The sequence below is a fragment of the Vidua macroura genome, chromosome Z (genome assembly GCF_024509145.1).
Source record: "Vidua macroura isolate BioBank_ID:100142 chromosome Z, ASM2450914v1, whole genome shotgun sequence".
Lineage (NCBI taxonomy): Eukaryota > Metazoa > Chordata > Aves > Passeriformes > Viduidae > Vidua > Vidua macroura.
In genome coordinates, this window is record NC_071611.1 from 31,253,478 (window position 1) to 31,276,120 (window position 22,643).

The window sequence follows — 22,643 nt, forward strand, 5'->3', positions numbered from 1 at the left end:
TCCACAACATGACAACAGGGTGAAGTACTCTGTTGAGAATTCTGGTAGCTTTTAGTGACCATCCAAAAAGGGTGTCCCACCACTTTATTCACATACTCCATCCTGTGATTTATTTCTTCTGCGACAGTAAACAAAGTCTGTTGTCCATTTTTTTGCATTTGTTTTCAACAAGCATCTCAGGTCTTCATGCTATAACGATTTCTTTAGCAGCATGAGGTTCATACCAATGGCTGCAATCAGAGTATAATTAGATTCTAATATTTTAATAGGATACAGTAGGAGCTGAATAACTTAAATTACATTCCATAAAGTTGGCAAAGTTATAGCACAGATATGAGAGTGATTACTTGTGCCTACAGTAATGTTGTCCACAAATACAAAATCACAAAAAGGTCTCATAAAAGCTCATCCTTTACCAATATACATGGTTTCCAAGTTTTCATTAGGATGAATCTCAAAATGAGAAGAATTTTGCTCAGTGTCACAACAAATGCCTTGGGTTTTGATGTTGTTATGTTCAGAAATATATCCTTGTTGCCCTCATGCAATGCACATGTTGGCATCAGTAGTCTTCCATTTATTTCCCAGGCCCATACTCTGTGCTTTTCAGGCCCATACTCTGTGCTCCAGAGGATACATATAGTTCTGCTGTGGTTTAATCCTAATGCAATGACTGGGTCTATATCATATAGTGAAGCATTCTGTATTGTTAACACAAAAGCTGTGGCTGTGCTGCTGATGGGATCATAGGTAAAATGGACCAAGTACCAGCAGAACTGGAATTTCTTTGAAATTCAGTTGTGTTATCCCAAATTTCCTCTCGAATTTCAATGACTAATGGTTTCTTCGCCTTCCCTTGTGACTGTAGCTGTCGTCAGTGCATCCACAGTTGAGCTTGGATAGAATTGGTAAAGAAACATTGGTTTGGACTATACTAGGTGCATCTGTGATCAATTTATGGTCTTTTCCATTAACACCTTCCCACTGAAGTCATATAGCCATTTGAAACCATTGATTGTTCCAAAAGCCAAAAGGGGAGATCATAGAGGATGTTTCAGTTTATTTAAATCACTATTTATTGTGACTAGTTTTGTTCCTTAATAAGTCAGAGTCTTGCTGTTTAGAACTCCCCATCCTGTTCCCAGGATACCAGTCACATCCTTCCTGGTTTGCCTAGAGGAAGTGAGGGCTTGTTTATGTAGCCATGCTGTCCATCATGCATAAGAGGTTTTTAGGAGCAGTGAGTGAGCTGATTGGATTGTGGGAACATTATTCTGCATCAACAGTTCAACTTATTTGAGAGACCGTGTTGAGTTAAGTAACATTTACTGTTGACCTGTATTCTTGACTAAGGAGGAATCAATGTTATAAGTGTGAGGAGACAGTTCGATAGATGGCTGAGGCTGAGTTGTTAAAAATGGCACTTCAGCACTCTTGAATTGAAGGCCTTCGTTCAGTTGAGAATTTAGGTCTGTTCAAAGACAAATCACAAGTGTTGGATGGGATATTTTAAAGGTATGCCAACACTCATGTTTAGAAGAGCAAGTATGTATGGTTTTCTCCCTTCAGCATAATTCACTACATTTTGACATAGTTTACAACAGTGTAAGACTGTTGTCATGCATTTAGTTATTTTGAATTCAGCATCCCATTGAGATGATATCTCTTTTAATTCCCTTCAGAGGTGAAAGGTGTTGATTTTCATTCTCCTCTGTGATGATCCACTCCTGCCTTTAAAAGGTAGTTATGCAGTGCTGCTGTACATAAATTTAGGCTAGGCATAGGTACGCTGAGAGGTGCATACTCTTCTATACATGGCAGTACTGAAGATCTACATCTCTGTTTGCGTAATGATACCCCTGCAATACTTACTGCTTGTGGAGGCCAGGACATTTGATAGAACAATGCAAAGCTAAGAGCTGAAGTAATGAAATCTCATGAACCCTTTTCTAGCTGCAGTTTTGTCATAAATACTGCATTTAGCTGGGATGGAGTTAATTTTCTTTGTGGTAGTTTGTAGTACTTTTTGGACTTGTAACCAGTCTTGATGGCACACTCATGTTTTAGTGAGTACGGAACAGTGCTTGAAAGTGTCAAGCCATTCACCATTCCTTACTGCCCCTTCAGGGGGTGGACGGTAGGCTATGAGGAAACAGCTGCAACACCTGACCCACACTGACCAAGATATACTGATATTCCGTACTGTAAAATGTCATGTGCAGCAGTCTAAGCCTATGGTAAGGGGTTACTTTTGCATTGCTTCACTGGCTGGGGGTTTGTTTTGTTTGTTTGTTTTTTCCCCAGATTCATAGGGTTTGTTTTGATTTGTTCCCTTTCACTTACTAAAATGTATTTATCTCAATCCACAACTTTTCACACCTTCACCATTTGTATGCTCTCCCTCATCCCACTGCAGAGGGTAGAGTAAGCAAGCAGCTGGGTTTGGGCCCCTGAAGCTGGATCCATGTGCATTCAGCTCAGATATGAGTCGTTTACCAGGTATTTGAATGACATATATTATTCAGAGCCTGGTCAGTTGAGTCTGTATCCTGTCAAGATTGGCTCTGCTGTCTGTTGTTTCTGCCACAGTTAATTATTAATTCTATTGCAGTCTCTAAATATCCACAGTTCAGTTGAAAGTTTCCTATTGTTCTCCCTCTTTGATTTCTGAATGCAAATATAAATGACTCTCAGTAACTTAGGCTGCTACTCTCTGGTGACTTTGTCAGACAGGAATTGCCAATAACTATGTAGCTGTAATTATTCATTAATACTAATGAATTTTTTGAACTGTATGTATGATTGTATTTTTCAGTGGATCCATTTCTAAGAAGCATAAATGGTTTGTAGCATTAGGCCATCACATTTAACATAAGATCTGTAAACATTGCAACTTAAATATTTCAAAAGACAGTTTTTGTGATTTATGTCTTGAGATATGCTACAGTTACCGTATTTTGAAAATGTAATGATCTGTGGTTTCTTGAAATCAAGACCCTTCAAAGTAATGAGTATTAGTTGAATGAAAATCAAGCCAACAAAAATACAGTTCTTCTTGAAAACCTCAGGACAAATTAAGAAAAATGTTTATGGTTTCAACTTGTTATTAAATACCAAGACAACTACAAGATGGTTATGAAAACTCTAACCAGTTGGAATATTTTCATTGATTTTAGGAGTCATCCTGATGTACATAAATTCAGTGTGGAGACAGTCCAGTGGTATCCTCATGACACTGGCATGTTTACATCGAGCTCATTTGATAAAACCTTGAAAATATGGGATACAAACACTTTACAAGTAAGTGAGTTTCTATAGATTGCAACCTTCTTTGTGTACATTATTTATTGCATATCTGAAGTTCTCACAGAGGTGAAGAGGACTATGCATCTTGAAGATGAAAACTGTTAGAACTGTGGGTACAGCAGCAGGGTGGTGGCATGGTGGTCCTAGCATTTGTGTACACCTTGGTGTGTACCTGCCCATTTCTGAAGACCTGAATGTCTGAACTGCCGGAGAGCTTGGAACCCTTGGGACAGTTCTTTCTGCTTTTGCTATGAACAGGAATACAGCTAGTTGAATTTTTGCTGGGTAAACTTGTCCAGCAAGGTCTAGTCTGCAGTTCATTCTTGGGGATTGTTGAGTCTAATGGCAGTAACTACTTATTTTTAATAACCAGCATCTAATAACCAGTACTTTTGAAGGACTGATAGTCTTGGCATACAGGATCTAGGTCCAGAATTCTGCTGTTGTAAGCACTATAAACACCATTTCTAAAAATCAGTAGAGAATGAGAGAAACCATTAAAACCATGCTAACCAATGTAACTGACATTAATAAGGTAAACAGGTTCTTTAGGAATTTATGTTGCTTTGATTCAGTAGTCCTCACATCTTGTGTTGAACTGTGAATTCATGACTGCTGTTTGTCCTGTTCCCTATGAACATTTACACTGATTCATAGTATCATTGATATGTAAATGTTCATAGATAGGGATCGGGAATTTACATTGATAATGTTTGACTGCTATTTCACAGATGGTGAAATAATTTTTTGAAAAGAGGTTTGTCATTCTAGGGACATAATACAGAACAAATTTATAGCTATTTTGGTTTGGGTTGGGTTTTTTTAGTGTGGGGGTTTTTTTGGGTTTTTTGGTTTTTTGGTTTTTTTTATATAAACCTATGTTTGCAGTTGCTAAATCTTCTCATAAACAATTAAGTTTTCAGGTAGTTAGATAGTTTTGTGACCGTCTCTTGAAAGACACCGTATACTCATAAAAGTTATTGAATGACCTGTTCAGCCACTAAATGGTATTTTTGAAAATACAAACAACTCAATTTTAAGAGATTTTTCATATACGGTATTTTAGAATGAGACAAAAAAAGCAGTTTACCTGGAAGCAATTGTACTTATTAAAGTAGCTATTAAAGTTTATCAAAGTAAATATATTCTATTAGTTTTAAACAATCATGAGGCAGATAATAGTTTTATATGGAACTGTTTTATTTTTTTAGGAATTGAAAATAATGTGTGTTATTAGTGAATTAAAAGGGGCTTTAAACTTAGTCTGAAGTGCCTTCTTCCTGTTGACTATTTCTATATTATTAACTTTTTGTTTACTTACTAGCTTTATTAATTTTTGATAACTGTAATCATTTCCATTCATGCTTCTCATTTGTCAGTTTTCTTGGTCTGTCTTTTGGGTCATCTCTGGGCTCTGGTGCTGTCCTGCTGTTGGAAACAGGCTTACTCTGTGATGTTTGTGTTATCTGGCTTCTAACCAGGAGAGTTATCATTACTGTGTAAATAGTAATATTTGTATTAGTCTCGTAGCTGTTACTTGAAAAATAATGGTGAGCATCTACATTCTGTTAATATACTTTCATTGTAATTAATTTAATATTTTTATTATCAGCCTGCAGATATATTTCACTTTGAAGGGACAGTCTATAGCCATCACATGTCTCCAGTTGCTACAAAGCATTGTTTAATAGCAGGTATGTATCTGTTTTTAACAAACAGATAGATATAGATAGATAGATAAGGATTATAATAATAAGCAAATAATATTTCAGTTGGGTTTTTCCCCTACTCTGTCTTATTTTTACATAAATAAGTCTTGATAAGATGCAAGTTTACTGGTCCATTAAAATATTATCCATTAGTTGGATGAGGTGCATGAGGGTATCATATTTGTTCTTCTGAAATAATGCATCAATCAGTTCTCCTTACTGAAAAAATTCTTAGTTGTAATTAGATTCTTTCATTACATAAGTTATCATTTAAAGGTTATTAGATCCAAATATAGTAAATTTTGTAAATAGATTTGTGTATTGCTTACATGTACACAATTTAACTATGTTTAGCAAAAAAAAAATATATATTTGAGGAGGTATTTTTAAGTTTCCAAAGTACAATCCTGTTTACTTCCAGTTTCTAAATTTTGTTTGTTACATGGTAAATTTGTTTGGACTAAAAATGTAAATCTATTAACCGAAGCATTAAGCTTGAAGCATCATATTAATAGAAGCATTGCTCTGACTGAATAAGCAGTTATGCAGCTAGCATTTTTCTTCTATTTTTTTGTCTGCTAAGATTTTTTTGTTGTTCTTTCACATACTGGGGTTTTTTTTAGCTGTCTTTGTTTCTCTTGTTACAGTTGGTACCAAAAGCCCCAAAGTACAGCTCTGTGATTTGAAGTCTGGATCCAGTTCTCACATTCTGCAGGGTACTTTTTAGTCTGAAACATAAATGTTAAACAATAACTACTTTGACTAAAAACAAGTCCTGTAAAGAAGCACTGTATACAATGTATTCTTTGTCAGTAACATGACTAATTTATTTGTAGCCAGTTGTGAAAGTTACACAGTGGCAAGAGGTTCTTCTGGGTGTTTTTCTGGAGCTAATGAATTGCAGAATACAAACATTAGTCAATGGGCAGTTACTACCAATGTTTGGGCATTTTCATGGTCTAATCAATACTGATTGCTATTTATTACATGGTTAAATGTAGTCATTGGTTTGGGGGGTTATGGAGTGATCAACAAGTGATATTTTACTTGGTTTTTAAAAAAGAAGACTAAGTAAAACAAGAGAAACTCCCCACCAGAAACTCCCCACCCAGAAAAGAAACCAAAACAAAAAGAAAATTTCACTGCTTTTAAGAAAGTATCCCATAGAGGTGTTTGAATGGATTTGTTCAGAAGTTTCTGATTTCTGTAGAACAAGCTTTCTGTAGAAGGATATTACCAAGTCCTTTGCATTTTCCTAGTTCAGTTAAATGTAAGGTTTTATTGTTCCATAATCCATTACTTTTGGCACTCAATGAGAATTTGCCTTTGGTGGCCCTTTTCTAATGTGTACTTTCTGGAGTGTGCATATATATATATACACATGCTCAAGAAAAGGCAATCATGAGGCAAATCTTAATGCTTCAACTGTAGAGAAACATTAACTCAGACACAGCAATGTGCAAATGCAGCTTTATTTCTTCACTAGCCAGCTAAATCTCAAAGGAGCCTAGGTGATTTTTTTGTGATGCAGAGCTTAAACTGTTAAACTTCTACAAATTTAATTGGCTACAACAGCCATATCATGTTTTGTTCCTAGAACCAAGAACTCCAGACAGAGCAGTGACAAAAATAGTTCTTTAAAGATCCTGTTTGGTTTCATCAGGGCTTCTTAATTTTGGCACAAGAGTTAATGCTTTCCAGGCACAAGCTCTGTTGTGTCTTTGTACACAGCCTGTAATAGCCTGTCACCTCAAGTGCAATATTGGAGGAATAAGTGGAAGTAGAATATGTTATTGATTAGGCATAATCTAGTAATTCTTTGCAGAACTGAAGAAATCAGTAGTGTCATATGGTCAATCAGACCGTATGTATAAATATTTTCACATAGGCTAACTCTAGCAGCTGAAATGGAGGTATATGCATGGCTGTAGTTTAATTAATGGATCCCAATCAATCTGTCTGCTCTAAGCCTTCTTAGTGTATCCTGTAGTACCTGTATCTTGGAGGTTTTTCCTATTATCCTGGTCATCACAGTGCTTTGATTAATTCAGGTAATGGGAAAGCACCTACTAGAAGGTGCACCAGGAATAAGGTGGTTCACACCATCTCTAGACTGTGTTAGCAAAAATGTATTTTATGATCTAGTTTATTTTTCAGCAATATGTTTCTGTTATGGCATGAGGCATGATTGTGGTCTTTCCATTTAGGACATCTTATCCTTCCCATTGTCTGTAGTTATTTAACATAACTTGCCAAGTCTTAAAGTGTGTGTATCTGTGCATGTGTGTGTACAAAAAAAAATAAAACCAAAAAACACATACATACATATATACAAAAGGACCTTTTGGATCATTGAGTCCAGCTTTTAACCCAGCATTGCCAAATCCACCACTGAATTATGTCTCTTAGTGGCACATCTATACATCTTTTGCATATCCCCATGGGTAATGGCTCAACCACTGCCCTCGTCAACCTGTTCCTGCCAGAATTTTATTTGGAAAGTATGGGAATTATTCCTAATACCCAATCAAAATCTCCATTGGTGCAACTTGAGGCCACTTCCTCTCCTGTTGTATGTTACTTGGGAGACTGACCCCCACCAGGCTGCAGCTTTTTTCAGGTGGTTTTAGAGAGCTGTAAGGTCCCCTCAAATTTCCTTTTCTCCAGACTGAAAGCCCCCAGCTCCCTCAGCTGTTCCTTGCAGGAACACAACAGGTGTTCAACACCCTTCACTAGCTTCATTGGTACTTTAATAGTTAAGGGAAAAAATACTGCAAATTCAGGACAAAACTCTTAGAGGATAAAATGAGTAAAGTTTTAATTGTAAGGCAGATATAGTTTAAATTTAACATTATTAAAGGATTTGAAGAAAAATAAATGGAAAGTTTCTTCCATGTATAAAATTACCAGTGCTGCACAAAAAGCTGTGACTGAGCTGTAATGTATTTTTCATAGGTAAAACCATCTTTATTATCAAAAATTATACATATGAAATACTGTGTGCATCATTTTCTGCTCACTGCAATCCCACTCAAGGAAAAAGGAGAAATAGCTTCTGTCCGAAAATAATATAGTTTCACAAAATTTTAATTGATGTTACAATTTAAATTATTATTCTGGCTTGGTGAATTCTGTACAACTAAATATTTGCTTTTACTTTCAGTTATTTACCTAAAATGGTGCGTATAATAAGCTTTTTCATGTAATTCTTAGGTCACAGACAAGAAGTATTGGCAGTGTCTTGGTCCCCACGCCACGAATATGTTTTGGCAACAGGAAGGTAAGCATCTTGCTGAACTGTTAAATGTAGTGAAATATTGGTCAGTAAAAATTTTATGCATTCATTAGGCAGACTTACTTCAATTCAAATGCACTTCTGGAGTTAATTTTGACTTCTACTTGTTCACAATTTTATAGCTTTTTCCTAGAAAAATGAAACCTGAAGAGCTGTCAACAAGTCATGCTTATTTTATAGTAAGTTTGTACAGAGTTTTGAAACACTAACTGTAACTACTGCTATAAGAAAATAGTAGAATATTAAGGAGATGCTTCTTACTGTTTATTAGTGTGTGCATAGCTAATCCATATTGTACTAAAGTAAAACATGTCTAGCTCAAATTACTGTTCTGGTAATCACTTACGTCAAAAGGAATAACTTGGGTAGCTTAGCTGATGTAACTTTCCAAGCAATAGTAATTCAGTGAATATGAATTGTATGTTGATATTCCTGGGCTTTTTTTGTTTTCAGTTCAGACATTTTTAATGTAAAAAATCCTCTTGGCTATTCGGTAACTTCTGTGTATGTTAGCTTTTGATTATAGTATGACATTTCTTGCTTTTTAGATGCCGTGGTTTTTTTTCTTTTGCAGAGAAGAATAGCTATTTCATGAGTTCAATGGAATGGCTGTTTTATAAGTTTAGTGAACTTACCAGATTTGCAAACCTTTGGTTTCTGAAGTCAGGCTTCTGAAAGGCTTATCAAAGTTGGAAAATATTTTAACAGTGTGTTGTTTAGGGATTGCTTTGTTTGTTTGTTTGTGGTTTTTGTTGTTGTTGTTGTTTGTCTTGTAGCAAATTAAAAATTGTTTGCTTGTAGACAGCTTCTGCACCAGTGATCCAATAGATCTGTGATATCAAAAGCTCAAATTCTCAGACCACTATTACAGACAATGCTGAAGTCTGTAGCTACAGTTTAGGCAACAGAAGAATTAGCAAGTTTACTCCCAGGCTCTCTGTGTATGCAAAGGTGTTACATTGTAATCAAAGAGACAAGTGTATTGTGTTAGGTCCTCATAGTGTGCCAGCTGAAGTTATTAATACATGTAAAGGAAAGTCTGAAGTCTACCTTAAAATATTTTTAATGTTCTGTTGACTTGAGTGTGCCCACATGATGAGTAGTTCAGAATAGTTGCTGGACCAAGGTGAGTGCCAGGTGTTTTGACCAAAGACAGTTTTTGAACCATAGTGCACTCAATTTCCCTAATTTTAGCAAATCTGTTTTTCTTAGTGCTGATGGTAGAGTAAAATTATGGGATGTGAGGAGAGCTTCTGGATGTCTGAGTACACTTGATCAGTACAATGGAGAAAAGTCCAAAGCATCTTCTGAGACAGGTAATACAAAATATAACTGGTGGTAATTCATATGTAACTGGAGTCATTCTTATATTTCACGAATGTTTTATATACTAAGACCAGCAAGGGGAGTAGTGATAATCCAGTTGTAACTTAGTACATAACAGAGGCCATTCAGCTTTGTTCAGTTACTTCTGTTATAGAGTCAGTGTTTGTTGTTTGGGACATTGTTTACAGGGATTGCCTTAACCATAGTGGTGTATCTATTATAAATGGCTTTCCTCTAAAAAGGAAAATTTTGTTATCTTTTTCGTGAGTGGAAGAATTCATTTATGCTGTGGATTAGCCTTTATATAAATATATAATTGATTGAAACTAAAAAAATTATTGAGAGAAAAATTTTCTAAAGAAAGCTAGTACCTGGTCAAAAAAGAAGAAATACTGTTTAATGAAAAACAAAATTTGATGTAACTCCAAAGATAACTGGTGCCATTTCATACATTCCTTTGAAAAACACGTTGACTTGTTCAATCACAACTTCTTTTCAACTTTATTTTTGTTAGAAAGGTTCAAGATGATTTTTTGGTTATCTAATATCAATTTTATATGGTTTTTAATTTATTGAAATGTATATGAACTGAATCAATAGCAGATAATAATTATTTTCTAATAAAATCTTTAAAAAGCAGTTCACACTTCTACCTAAAGGTATGCCTAAATTAGGTACTGCAGTATAGTACAGAGAGACCTTATCCTAACTGCTTCAGAGCTGACCAAAAGCTACAGCATGTTGTTGAGGGTGTTGTCCAAATGCCTCTGGAACACTGACAGGCTAGGGGCATCAGAAACTGGATGATAGATTGAACAGAACTGGCCCTTGAACTGCACCCTGAGGAGCACTGTTGGTGGCTGTTAGCTGGCCAGATGCTTTTATAAACAAAAAAATAAATTATTTTTAACTGAATGTTACCATTTAAATAGCACTTCCAGTGCTCCACATTGAAGTAAAAATGCATACAAAGTAGTAACTCTTCTCTAGAAACCTGAGACAGTTCTTTTCCCTGACAGCAAACACTGCTCACAATGGGAGAGTTAATGGTTTATGCTATACAAATGATGGACTTCACCTGCTTACCATTGGTACAGATGATCGGATGCGACTCTGGAATAGCTCCACTGGAGAAAACACCTTAGTAAGTTTTCAAGGAACTTCAGTTGTGTTTTTACTTTCATTTAATTTTAAGAGATTTGTAATTTCTGCAGTTGTCAGTAGAACTTGGATTTCATTTTCATAAAGGATATAGCTGCTCAATTTCATCACTAGAAGATTTGGTGAACATTTTTTTCTTCCAGATTTCTTTTCTTCTACTTATTATAAAGAAAAAGAATATGAAGAAGCCTAATATACTTACAGATTGAATATGGTAACTCTAAGTTCATGAATTTGAGAGTATAGCTATAAAAATTTCATACAGTAATAAAAACTTGAATAAGCAGTGACTGTTGGTAGAAAGTTTTGGGTTTTTTGAAACTGTTCGTTGCTGATGTAACTATCCATACAGCAGTTGGCTGTACCTGAGAGTTTCACTGGCTGCCTGGCTTTCCTGCAAATCTCTTTCTTTTTTCGTGGAATCTCTCCTGTGGAGTTGCATGGCAGTGTTAAAAATATCTGTTCATCCATCTTTCCAGATTTGTGTTGGAAGCACACAACAGCAGGAATGAGGGGTGGGAAATGTGTTAAACCCCTACTGCTACTGCAGTCTTTTCAATGGCTTGTGGATTTTTTTGTGCTGAAGGTTCTTGTTTTAATTTTCTGTTCAGTAAAGAAAATAGTTTTCTTTGTTTATTTTGAAAGAAGAGCAAACTAGGTAAGTCAGTGTCTGTGGAATTTTAGTCAGCTGTAATTATGGTCTGTCATTGCTATCAGGAATGAAAGAAATTTTGGTATACCTCAGAAATCTTAAATTCTGCTGCTTAGTTTCAGAACAGAGCAAAAATAATTCCGTATAGATATTTAAATAAAAAGACCCATGGTATTCATATTTGCCAGCTTGTTCCCAGCACCTCATAGACAAACATCTTTCTGTCTTCAAATCACCACCACCAAAGTAGATAATACAGTTTGTTCAGTCTCCCATTACCAGCTGGATCACAGTTTTTTTTTTTTTTGTTTTTGTGCCTGTTAGTTCATTGGCTTGTTTCATAGGCTATTTTACAGTTTTCTAATCTGGTGTGGAATAGCTTGTCCCTGCTTTGCTTTTTAAAGTTCAGAGTTGTATTGTCCAGGGTACTGTATTTTCACACACTGCCCAGAGATATTGCTTAAAATAATTTTAAGGCATCAGCAAACAATAAATGCATGTACAGGTAATACAAGTTTACACCATAGTCCTTTTACTTCCTTGACTAGTCCATGCTTTTGACTTAAATTTTGTTTTCTATATCTTTCAAAACATATAGAAACTAAGCCATACATATGATTTTCTTTTAACAATGTCACTGTTGTTTACAGTATTAGCAAAGCTCTCTGTGTTAATCTTAAATCTCCCTACCTAAAACTGAAGGCCTAGAATTAAGTAAGGAAAAAAAATTCCAATTGTGAAATCTTTTGACTATAAGCTAAGAAATTTGTGAAGTTCATCTTGTAAATATTCTAACACAACACATTTTCTTCATGAAAAAATAGTCAAAATGGTAATGCTTTGTTTTAATTAAATTTGTTTAGAGGAAGGCTATGCTGTTTCCATGAATATATTTCTCTGTCTCTTCATAAATGCATTTTTGATGTTTGACCTAATCAGACTGATATAGCCAACTGGAATATTTCCAAACATGTTTGGAAACTTTCAATCTTTTATGAGATTTTTATCTGTATAAAACTTGTGAGGAGCTTGAAACTCTATGAAACTATAGCTTGAGACATTAGTACAGGTGTTAATAAGGTGCTTTTATACTATTTTAATTTGCAAACTTCCCTTACACCTCACCATTACAGTTTTAGAAATTTTTCCTTTCAAAGCTACCCTGGGAGAAAATGGTCCACTATTCTTTTGTTGAACTTGTAAATAATTTCATTGTCTCATACCTTTTGTTATTAATATTGTTGCTCTTACTGTTTGGTTTTTTATTGCTATTTCCAGTAAATTGTTCTTATCTCAACCCGTGATCTCTGCCTTTTGTACTTTGAATCTGAGGCAGGGGAGTGAGTGGTTTTAGCAGAACTACTAAATTGGAAAATACCATTCCTAAACCATAACAGGTGGTAATTCCTAACCATGTCTAATTTCAGTGACGGTTTACATGCTTGATGCAGATATGGCATGCAACACCCTGTGCAAATTATATTTCTTAGTGTGGAGTTGCTAATTTCAGGCATTTTTTTCTGTCTCATTCTTAAAATTGATATTTAGAAGAGTAAACTTTAATGAACATAAAAATCATTCTCTTGATAGACATCTATACTTTGAAATATCAAGAGATATATTAACATAACCCAAAATTAATTTTATGGAGTATTAAACATTAAGTAAAATTGACCTTTTATTATAATTTCCTGGGGTTTTACTTATTAGCTGACTATGTGATCTTTCACTTTGCAGGTGAACTATGGGAAAGTCTGTAATGAAAGTAGGAAAGGACTCAAATTTGCTGTCTCTTGTGGCTGTAATCCAGAGTTTGCCTTTGTTCCGTATGGAAGTACCATTGCTGTTTATACAGTTTTCACAGGAGAGCTGATAACTACGCTTAGAGGGCATTATAGTACTGTCAACTGCTGTGTATTTCAACCTCATTTTCAGGTAAGTAAAATACAAGCAGTATTCCAGACAAACAGGAATATTTATGCAGATTGACATACCATTTGCACTATAAAAGCATTCACTTTTTAGGTGTATGCTTTAATCAAAGATCATAAGAAGGAATACTGTGACTTACATCCAGGAAAAGTTTAGTCACGTTTTTGGAATGACATTTTCTCGATTAGGTTCCTTCCACTGCTTGTTTTGTCTCACATATTCTCAATATTACCTTTAGTAATTTTTTTGCTTGCATATGCTAATAGAGCATATGCATGAAGGATTTTGTTTTCTGTAAAACTGAAGAGAAGTTGTCTTTCTCAGGGATACCTGAGACTAATCACATTAAGAAAGAATGTGAAGTGTATTAGTACTGCTGTGAGTACTGAGAAAGTACTCAAATACTTTGCTAAGGTGATCTTGCTCAAATATAGCAAGATCCTGTAGTTACACTTTGGATAAAATGCTGACAACATTGTGAGATTCTTTAATTAGTCAGAGAACATTTCAACTGAGAAATACCATTGCATTAGAGGGAATCATGGTACTGACAGATTTTTTTTCCTTTTCTTCTCTGCTTCTTTTTCTTTTCCTATCCCCCTCTAGTATATTTTTTTCTTGTAATAAGAGTTTAGGATAACAAAACTTAATTTGTTATGAGATACTTTAGAACAGATTGTTCATATAGCATGTGTTGTGCCAAGAGCAGAATGGATGATAGTATGGATTTTCAGGCCATTACATAGTTGCCCTCATGTATTAAGGATCATACTTCATGTTCCAGCTTTCCCTTCCTTGCCTGTTGTTTCTAAGTATCAGGCAGAAATATTTGAGGCAGAAAGGGTGTGTAGATATCTTTTCATGACCTCTCATATGAAGCATCATAGAAGTGATTCTTGTAGCTTCTGCTTTGAGTCCGGTAGCTTTGAATCATTGAGACTGTATCACTGAGACAGACTTCACTGAAAATTATGGACACATTATGGAAACACAGTAGGCCCCAAGCTAATCAGCCTCACTAGATCTGGAAGGCAGTTCTGATATGAGTAGTCAGTGAGGTATATCAACTGCAATATTCATATTGTGGCTAAAGCACATCTTTTCCAGAACGTTCTTGAAAAGCTTTTTGTCTTTTCAAGAATAGCTTCCCAACAAGACTTCTAGTGTATTTATATAAAGTTATCTTTGGTGTTCTTTTTGATAAACTGAAGAGGTAAGGCTAATTAGATCTCTCTGTAAAATGTTTTACTTGTTTTACATGTGGTGTGTCTACCTTGGCATTTAAGATCCAAGGTAAAGGATTTCTCGTGTGTGCATATGCACACAAGAACTACATCAGTCACGGTATCTAGAAGTTTGTGATGTCAACAACTTCATTTGCTTATCTGATGTGACTCTTGATTCTCTTTCAGAAGCACCTTTTTCTAGAGTTCAGTTCTATCTGTAGAAGTGTGACTGGATTTTCTTTTTTTGTAAATGCTTTGTTTTTAGTTGTATTAAATAGTTTGAGAAACATATTGCTATATGTCATGGTTTGACACTGGCCAAATACCAGGCACCCACAAGAGTCGTTCACTTACTCTTTTCTGCTACAGTTGAGCAGAGGAGAGAGAAAAAAAGAATTAAAAGAGTCATAAGAGGATAATGAGAAGTAAAATAGGCCTTTAAAACACTGTTTTTTACCTCACCCCCTCCCTCATTCCCACCAACAGTGCAGGGAGGCAGGGCCTGGGGTTTTGGTCAGTTCATCACTGGAGATCATTTTCTGTTCACTCAGGGAGAGCAGTGTTTTCTCTGCCATGCCATGGCATCCCTCCCATGGGCAAACAGTCTTCCCAAAAACTGGTGTGGTGTGGGTCACTCGTCCACAGGGTGCAATCCTCTAAGGATGGGCTGCTGTACTTTGGAAGCAAGGGCCCTCTGTCTCTGGAAGCAGGGGCCCTTTCTTTCTGTATGGGTCTCCCACTAGATCACAGCTTTCTCTGGCATCCACCCAGTCCAGCATGAGCACTTTTCCCATGGGCTGTGAGTGGATCTCTGCATCACCTGTGGACTTCATGCATTACAGGCGGCAGCCTGTTTCACCATGGTCCTCACCACAGCTTGCAGGGGAATCTCAGCTCCAGCACCTGAAGCACCTCCTCCCCCTCCTTCTGCACTGACCTTGGTGCTGCCATGTTCTTTTCCTTCACATCTCCTCACTTCTTCCTCTATCTAGAAGTAAAACTGCTGCTCGTAGGTACCATTGCCAACAAGTTCCACTAATGCAACAATTCCTGCAGGATCCCACAGCACCAAGAAGTTGATCTCACCTAGGTTCCGTGTTGGGGAGTCGTTTGCCGTGTTTTCACCATCAGCCATGTGGCCGTGCCAGCACCACGTGAACAGTGGTGGCTGCCACAGAGCTGGCACTGTTTAACGCTTCTCCTCCTGCAGGATGCTGGGAGGGGGAAGCCCCTCTTGCCCCGGCCCTTTTTGCCAGCAGCACAGCCGGCTTGGGGCACAGGCCAGGCAAGGGGAAGCCATGGGCTGCGCCCAGGTGGTGGCATCCATGCTGCCTCACCACCCCAGGGAAAAAAATGTGTGTGCACTGTTATGATTTTCTTCTTAAATGTCATCACAGAGGCGTTATCAACCTCTCTAATTGGGCCAGCAGCATGTCCATCTTTAGAGCCATCAGAGATTGGCTCTGTTGGACATGGTCAAAGCTTCTTACAGAAGCTACCCCTGTGCCCCTCTCCTGCTACCAAAAAACCGTGCCAAGGCCATGCCAAATACACAGACTCTAATCAGGATGTCAACACCAAAGGTAGTGCTACTGTTATTTTCACTGTGTTCACACATGCACTTCCAAGTATCTTATCCTATCTTGACACAATTAACTGCATTCATCAGTCTTCCTGTAATTCCAATGGAAATTATGATTTTGCCAGTAAGTTTGTAAAATTTATAGTCACCTCTTCTATTTTACTCTCTCAAGCATTTTTAAATCAATATGCTGTAAAGTTATTCACAACTGTATATTTGTATTTTGTTACTAATTTTAAGTAAAATACTTCTGCTTAACAAAACCTGCTGTATTGCAAATTCTGTTGAGTGATATTTATATACCTATATTTTAACTCTACAGTAACTTAATAATTTAATAATCTATTCCATTGTTTTGTTTAGGATTAAAAATGTCAGTTCATTCTTGTCTATATTATTCTGCCTTTTTTTTTTCTTTCTGAATGGCTTATCATCTCACTTTCAGCTTTGTAATTTTTAAATACGTATCAAAATATAATTAAGCAAGCTGGAAGTTTTCCTTGGTGGCTCTTCTAAGTCTGATGTAATCTGTGTATACACTAGTGAAATGTGGAGCAGATGGCTTTGTAACTTTTTTGTTACTTGTTAGCACTTAATTGGACTTTAGTACCCTGTGTTTATGAGAAACAAGATCTATATCTTCTCTGTAGTTTCGGCCATTTCCATCTAGTATTCTCTGTTGTTAAGTGTTCTCCATATTAACAGTCTTGTAAACTTTTCCTGCTGTCTTTAACCCTGGTGACTGTCCATCCTCAAGTCTGGTCCTTAGATATTTCTCACTATTTTTTACTGTGTTCAGAATTTCTTACTGATATTGATTCCTATCAGTCCCTCATGTTCTTTCTGTTCATTAACTGTATTTTAATTGCTATCTTTGTTTCACCTCATAACTAGAATAGGCTCTAACTTAAACTTTGCACCAATTATGTATTTGAGAATAGAAGTGTCTTATGTTTCCTTGGAACCATATAATCAAATATGATCACTGATAACCAAGCAGCTAACTATTTGAAATTCAATTATACTAGTCTTTATCTCTTCTTATCCAAATTAATTAGCATATTTGAGTGAAATACCCTTTATGTTTGAGGTACAGTACGGAGCTGTCTCCAGAGACTGGTATGAGCTTTAGTTAATGTGTGTATATATGCCTTGTCTGATCCTAGGAACAGAACCATAAAATCCACTATATTATTGTGTGCCTGTACTGTTCTTACATAAATATCTCTGTAAAGTTAATAAGATGTTATACTGCTTGAGTAATAAGAACTGCAGAATTTGGCCCTTTTATAAGAAGCATTAATTTAATAGGAGGTCAGTAATTTCAAGGGTGGTGTGGAAGAGAAAATGTTCATTGTGCAATACCTTAGATGATGTTTACAGTTGGATCTAACACACTAGATACCAGTGTGCCATATTATCTGCTTAGAATGATTTAAATAAACAAACAAGACCTATGTTGCCCTTTCAGAAGAAGAAATCACATAAATCATCATGTATTAATAACATGTCATAAAATAGTAGGCATACAACAGGAAACAATTTTTATTTAAATCATACTGCTGCTCATACTGTTCAAGAAATGCTAGTGACATCTGCAAAGGTATTTGGCAAATCCAGTAGTAGGCTATTACATAAAGTTAACTGAAAGTTAAATTGGGTTTTATTTGCAGTCTTTCCATATATTGTACTATAAACATGCATAGAGCATGTTTGTAGTGCAATATATGTGTCTGTCTTGTATTATAACACAATTCTACATAGAGGTCACTAGCTCTTCTTTTGATTGACTTATGGTGTGAGTCACCAGTTCAGGTAGTAATAATTAATTGTAAGTATTGCTTAATGCCGTGGATATTAGCTGAAGATCTTGCCATACCAGGATCAGAAAGTGAGACAAGTGGTAAGAAGGATTAAAATGGAAGTATGCGGATGTCACCGTGACATTGCTCATAAGGAGATATTTTGGCGTAGAAAGATCTTTTAAAGTTCTTAGTGATATTCTGTATTCTATCAAAGACAGAAGGCCCAAGCAGAGTATTGCTGACAGAATAAAGTAGAATTTGACCTATACTTTGGTGTACCATATCTTCTTTTAAGCAAGGTAAGTAGGATGGTTATTTCAAAATTGTAAACTCTAATCTTGAATTTTTTTATGCATGAACAATTTATTGCATAGTACCAGTTTTTGAAAAGTATGGCAGCTTGCTTTAATAAGATTATCCACATAAATGTTTGTAGGAATTAAGTTTCTGCACCAAATGTCAACATAATTCATGCAGTTCAAATTATATATAAATTATATAGGAAACTTCCTGCAAAGACAGACCTGTGATAATGCATTGAGCTTACATTGAATCGACATACTCATAACATACACATATGCAGAGAGTTGCTAGTTTAAGTGTAAAAGCCAGCATACTTAAAGCAAGCCTTTCATACTTCATACTGTCAGCCTGAATACCACAAAAAAAAAAACCTATGTACCTCATTCAGGCAGTTAAACACATGACAATACTCAAGTGTTGTCAGACATCACATATAATAGGCAGGAATATAATTCAGTATTGCAGGCATATGAGAATATCTTCATACCTGTTAATTTAAGTAGCACATCAGAAAATGCAGGTGTTATAGGTGCAAAATTTACTGCAGAGATTGTGTTAGTATTTCTCACCAACAAAATCTCATCTTAAAGTGACAGAGAAGTCTGTATTTCCTTTAGTACAGAACTGTTCTTTAGTACAGAACAGTAAGAAAATTAAGATATATTTGACTTACAGCTGTTTGGCATAAGGACTGTTTGTTGCCATGTGTTGCAGGGCACCTTGTGCAATGGGATCTCAGTCCTTAGTCATTACCATAATAACTAATAAGAGTTATTTATATTAAAAGTAATAAATTAGTCTTTCTGATCTATGCCTTCCCAACAGGGTACAAGCCTCATACTGTACTCTATTTTTTCTTTTCCTTCCCTAGGCATACTGAAACTACATTTACTTAATACTTCTTTGTTCCATACATATTCTCTTTTCTGGTGTGTATTACTAGATCCTTGATTCTTCTGAGTTTATTCCTGGTTTTTAATTATAATAAAATATTTGTTTGGTTGGTTTTTTTGTTGTTGTTGTTGTTGTTTTTTGTTTTTTTTTGTTTGTTTGTTTGTTTTTGTTTGTTTTGTTTTGTTTGTTTGTGTGGGATTTAGCTAGATTCTTGCTTGTTTGCAAGTTTTTTTAACTTGTCCATAAACAATCTCTTAAGGTGCCTAACTGTTAAAATAGGTGTCTTTTCAGGAGCTAAGAGAGAGGGAAGAAGAAAAATGTATTTAAGCAATACAGTTAATTTCAATGTGGTTTTGCTGTTACGGTGAGCAATCTGGGGAAAAAATATAAAAACATATTAATTTTGTTTTGCCATATTATTTTAAATGCTACTTATCCAGATTTATAATAAATTAGAAATTGACTATTTGCCTTTATTTTTAAATAACATTCACTACCTTTTTTTCTGCCCAGTATGGTATCTATGTCACTATTCAGTAAATTTGTATGAAAGTAACTTTTGCTTGTTTTTTTACAGGAACTTTATAGTGGTAGCAAAGACTGCAATATTCTTGCGTGGATACCATCTCCCCGAGAGCCAGTTCCTGATGATATTTCTGAAAAGGTAGTGAATTTTTGAGTTTGAACTGTATTATTTTATGGCTGTTATACTTGGGAAGGTTGCGTGGAAAGTTAGTATGAAGTATGTGATTCACCACCAACATTTTTAACAATTTCTAATTAAGAGGAGAGTCACCTATCACCTGTCATTTCTGTGCAATCTTTTGATTCTTTTAGGGTTTTGAGAAGACGCTTTCTCTTGTAGTCTAGTCAAATCTTTTGCAGGCTGTTAGCTTCCTACTTAGTTAAGAGTAGTTCATGTCATTTGACTATGGGTCTTTCAAATTCTGCTTCTTTAATTTCTAATTTCCAAACTGCTTTCTGCAGTTTGTCCTGTTTTGGAATTGTAGAGGTGCTAGATTGTATTTTAAATTGTTTAAGAATATACTGCATATTAAGTAGTAAGATTAGGGATACCACACTTCATTTACAAATATTTTTGATGTGAAGATACAATAAAGGAGTTTCTAAATATGTTTATTTTTGTGCCCATGGTAAGACATTCAGGCTGATTGCAGGGAAGATCATATGTAAGACTTTTTCAGTAGAATACTTTCTCTCAGACAAGAAATACTTCAGTGAACAGCCTGAGTGAGAAAAAGTCTATATTTTAAGGAACTGAAACCATTCATGGGATCAGAGTCTGACAAACTGTACTGATGCTGAAAAATAAAGGTGTATTAATGTTTTGGCCCATAACATGTGAAAATTTCAGTTTTTAAAATTTCAGCATCATTCCATTTTAGATGAAGAAATTATAAGAACCATAAAATTGTTGTAATATTTGCTTTTTTTAAAGTTTTTGTGTTTCAAAACTATCCTGCACCTAAGCAGGCAAGAAAAATTGTTCCAAAGGTTTGATACCCTAAACCCAAATTGTGTTGACTTGAAATTAACATTTTTACCATGAAAATTTTGATGTGAAAAAATTATATTTTTCTTAGTCTGAAAAACAAAAATCTACAGCAACAAGATTATTTACTTAGCTCTGATTAGAACTGCTCCTTTAAATTAGATGCAGTGGCAGTATGTAATATATGCCATTGTTTTGAAATCTGTTAAGCTACAGCTGCTGTTTGCAAATGCTGTAGATGAGCCCTGTAGATGAGATGTCTCTGTAAGAAGCTGTTTTGCTGTCCACAGGCCATTAATTCATATTTCCTCTCAGGTGCTAGAATAGGTATTTGAGTGCTTGTATGACCAGAATCTGAACCCAGAATAGCAGTAAACAAGGAAGAAAAGTTACCCTAAGTCACTGTGTTTCAGTACAGTGCATAGCTACACAAGCCCTTTAGTTGGACCCTAGTGGGGCTGAGGTGAGAAATATTTCTTGGATGTGGATAGAGGCCAGGGCTGCTTCCTGAAACTGTAGTGCTAAGTTATTATGGGCCGAGGATATTATGATCTAAATTGAACCAGTCGCACACAATAAACACAGTTACTACATTTGTTACATTTTGTACCAAATATTTGTAATACTTCCAGTCAGTCCTCCAGATATTTTATTCTGAAATTGAAATTAAATATAGTACTATTTCTTTTCATAATTTATCATGTCTAATCAGCACAATGTCTAAAAAAGTAGTTAAAAATAATCCAGTACTTTTGAGAAATAGAATAGTTTGTCTACATGTAGTAATTTAAAAAGTGCATTTAGCTTTGCCCATATTTTATTGTAGTATTTTTAATTTTGCAAAACACTGAGAATTTTTATTTTCCCTAGTCTCTGCCTCAACAACATGTAAATCCAGCATATGAAGACGCATGGAGCAGCAGTGATGATGAAGGCTGAATTTAAATTATGAGCTGATACAAAATTGACATTCTGGCACTGCATTCACAGACTTTTACAGAATTGGATATTGTTGGATTTATCACAACTGGATTTTAGGTACAGTTCTGTTAGAGCAAGGTCTTTCAGAAATAACTTTCCACTGTTCTCTGTGTTTCTCTGTCACTGTAAATTTAAAGGATTACTTTTTCATACTTGCTGACTTTTGTACTTACACATCACTATACTTTATTCAGTGTTGAACAGCTGATAAAGCAAAAAAATAAAAGCCCTTGGGACCAGTCAAAATTAACTTGTTTCTGTTATCTTTAGTACATGAGGAAATAACCCATTCATTTCCAATACACATGATACAGAAGATTTTCCATTAAAGAGGAGTAGCTCAGAAATACTTCCAGCTTACTTTATTAATGTCTTGAAGGAGCAGATTGTATCCATTCTCAAGTGCTTATGTGCTGTGGGAGTCAACAGATGTTTGTGCCTGTTCTTGCATTTTCAGTTTTGCATGTTTTTCCATAAATGCAGTATTCACTTCAGAAAGAGGTATAGCAGGGATCCTCTATTCAAGTATTTATATGGTGACCCTATCATCTAATACCTGAATCTGCCCCAGAAAGCTAAGAATAGAAACTAGTTTAGAGTTTTTGTTGCTCCTGTTAGCAGGTTTTTAAGACCAGCCTTCTATGTATGAGTCACACATCTTTAGCAAACATGAAGGATTCCTGGACAGAAACAGGGTTGAGGTACAGTACAAAGCAGAGAATAGATCACATTTCACGTTAAAAATATTGAATGTAATCCTTCCAAACTGTTTTCATCTAAAACAATTTGTAGTCCTAATGCCTGCTCTGTTTTGAAAGGGAGGAGTTTTGTGGGGTTATTGTCTCATCTCAGTCACTAGTTTGTGCTTCAGACATAATGTAGTTTGTCACTAAATAATGTTTTCAGATTGCTTAAAGCATCACCAGTAAAAGTATTGGTAAAAACAGGTCCAGTATAA

The 22,643-nt window shown here is 35.5% G+C and overlaps 1 protein-coding gene across 7 annotated transcripts in view; it reads left to right on the forward strand.

Annotated features, from left to right (window-relative positions):
* Positions 1-21,935, forward strand: part of ERCC8 (ERCC excision repair 8, CSA ubiquitin ligase complex subunit) — a 29,275-nt gene extending 7,340 nt beyond the window's left edge. For 3 of the 7 annotated variants that reach the window (XM_054003791.1, XM_054003797.1, XM_054003792.1), the window contains exons 4-12: positions 3,177-3,300; positions 4,919-5,000; positions 5,663-5,731; positions 8,229-8,295; positions 9,523-9,626; positions 10,656-10,780; positions 13,187-13,384; positions 19,769-19,855; positions 21,575-21,935. In XM_054003791.1, coding sequence (XP_053859766.1) covers positions 3,177-3,300; positions 4,919-5,000; positions 5,663-5,731; positions 8,229-8,295; positions 9,523-9,626; positions 10,656-10,780; positions 13,187-13,384; positions 19,769-19,855; positions 21,575-21,643 — 925 coding nt within the window. In that variant the 3' untranslated portion in view covers positions 21,644-21,935. Of the gene's footprint in view, positions 1-3,176; positions 3,301-4,918; positions 5,001-5,662; positions 5,732-8,228; positions 8,296-9,522; positions 9,627-10,655; positions 10,781-13,186; positions 13,385-18,208; positions 18,294-19,168; positions 19,227-19,768; positions 19,856-21,019; positions 21,187-21,574 lie in introns of those variants that run through there. The other 4 variants (XR_008441377.1, XM_054003794.1, XM_054003795.1 and 1 more) reach the window with 4 other exon arrangements.
* Positions 21,936-22,643: the final 708 nt, after the last annotated feature.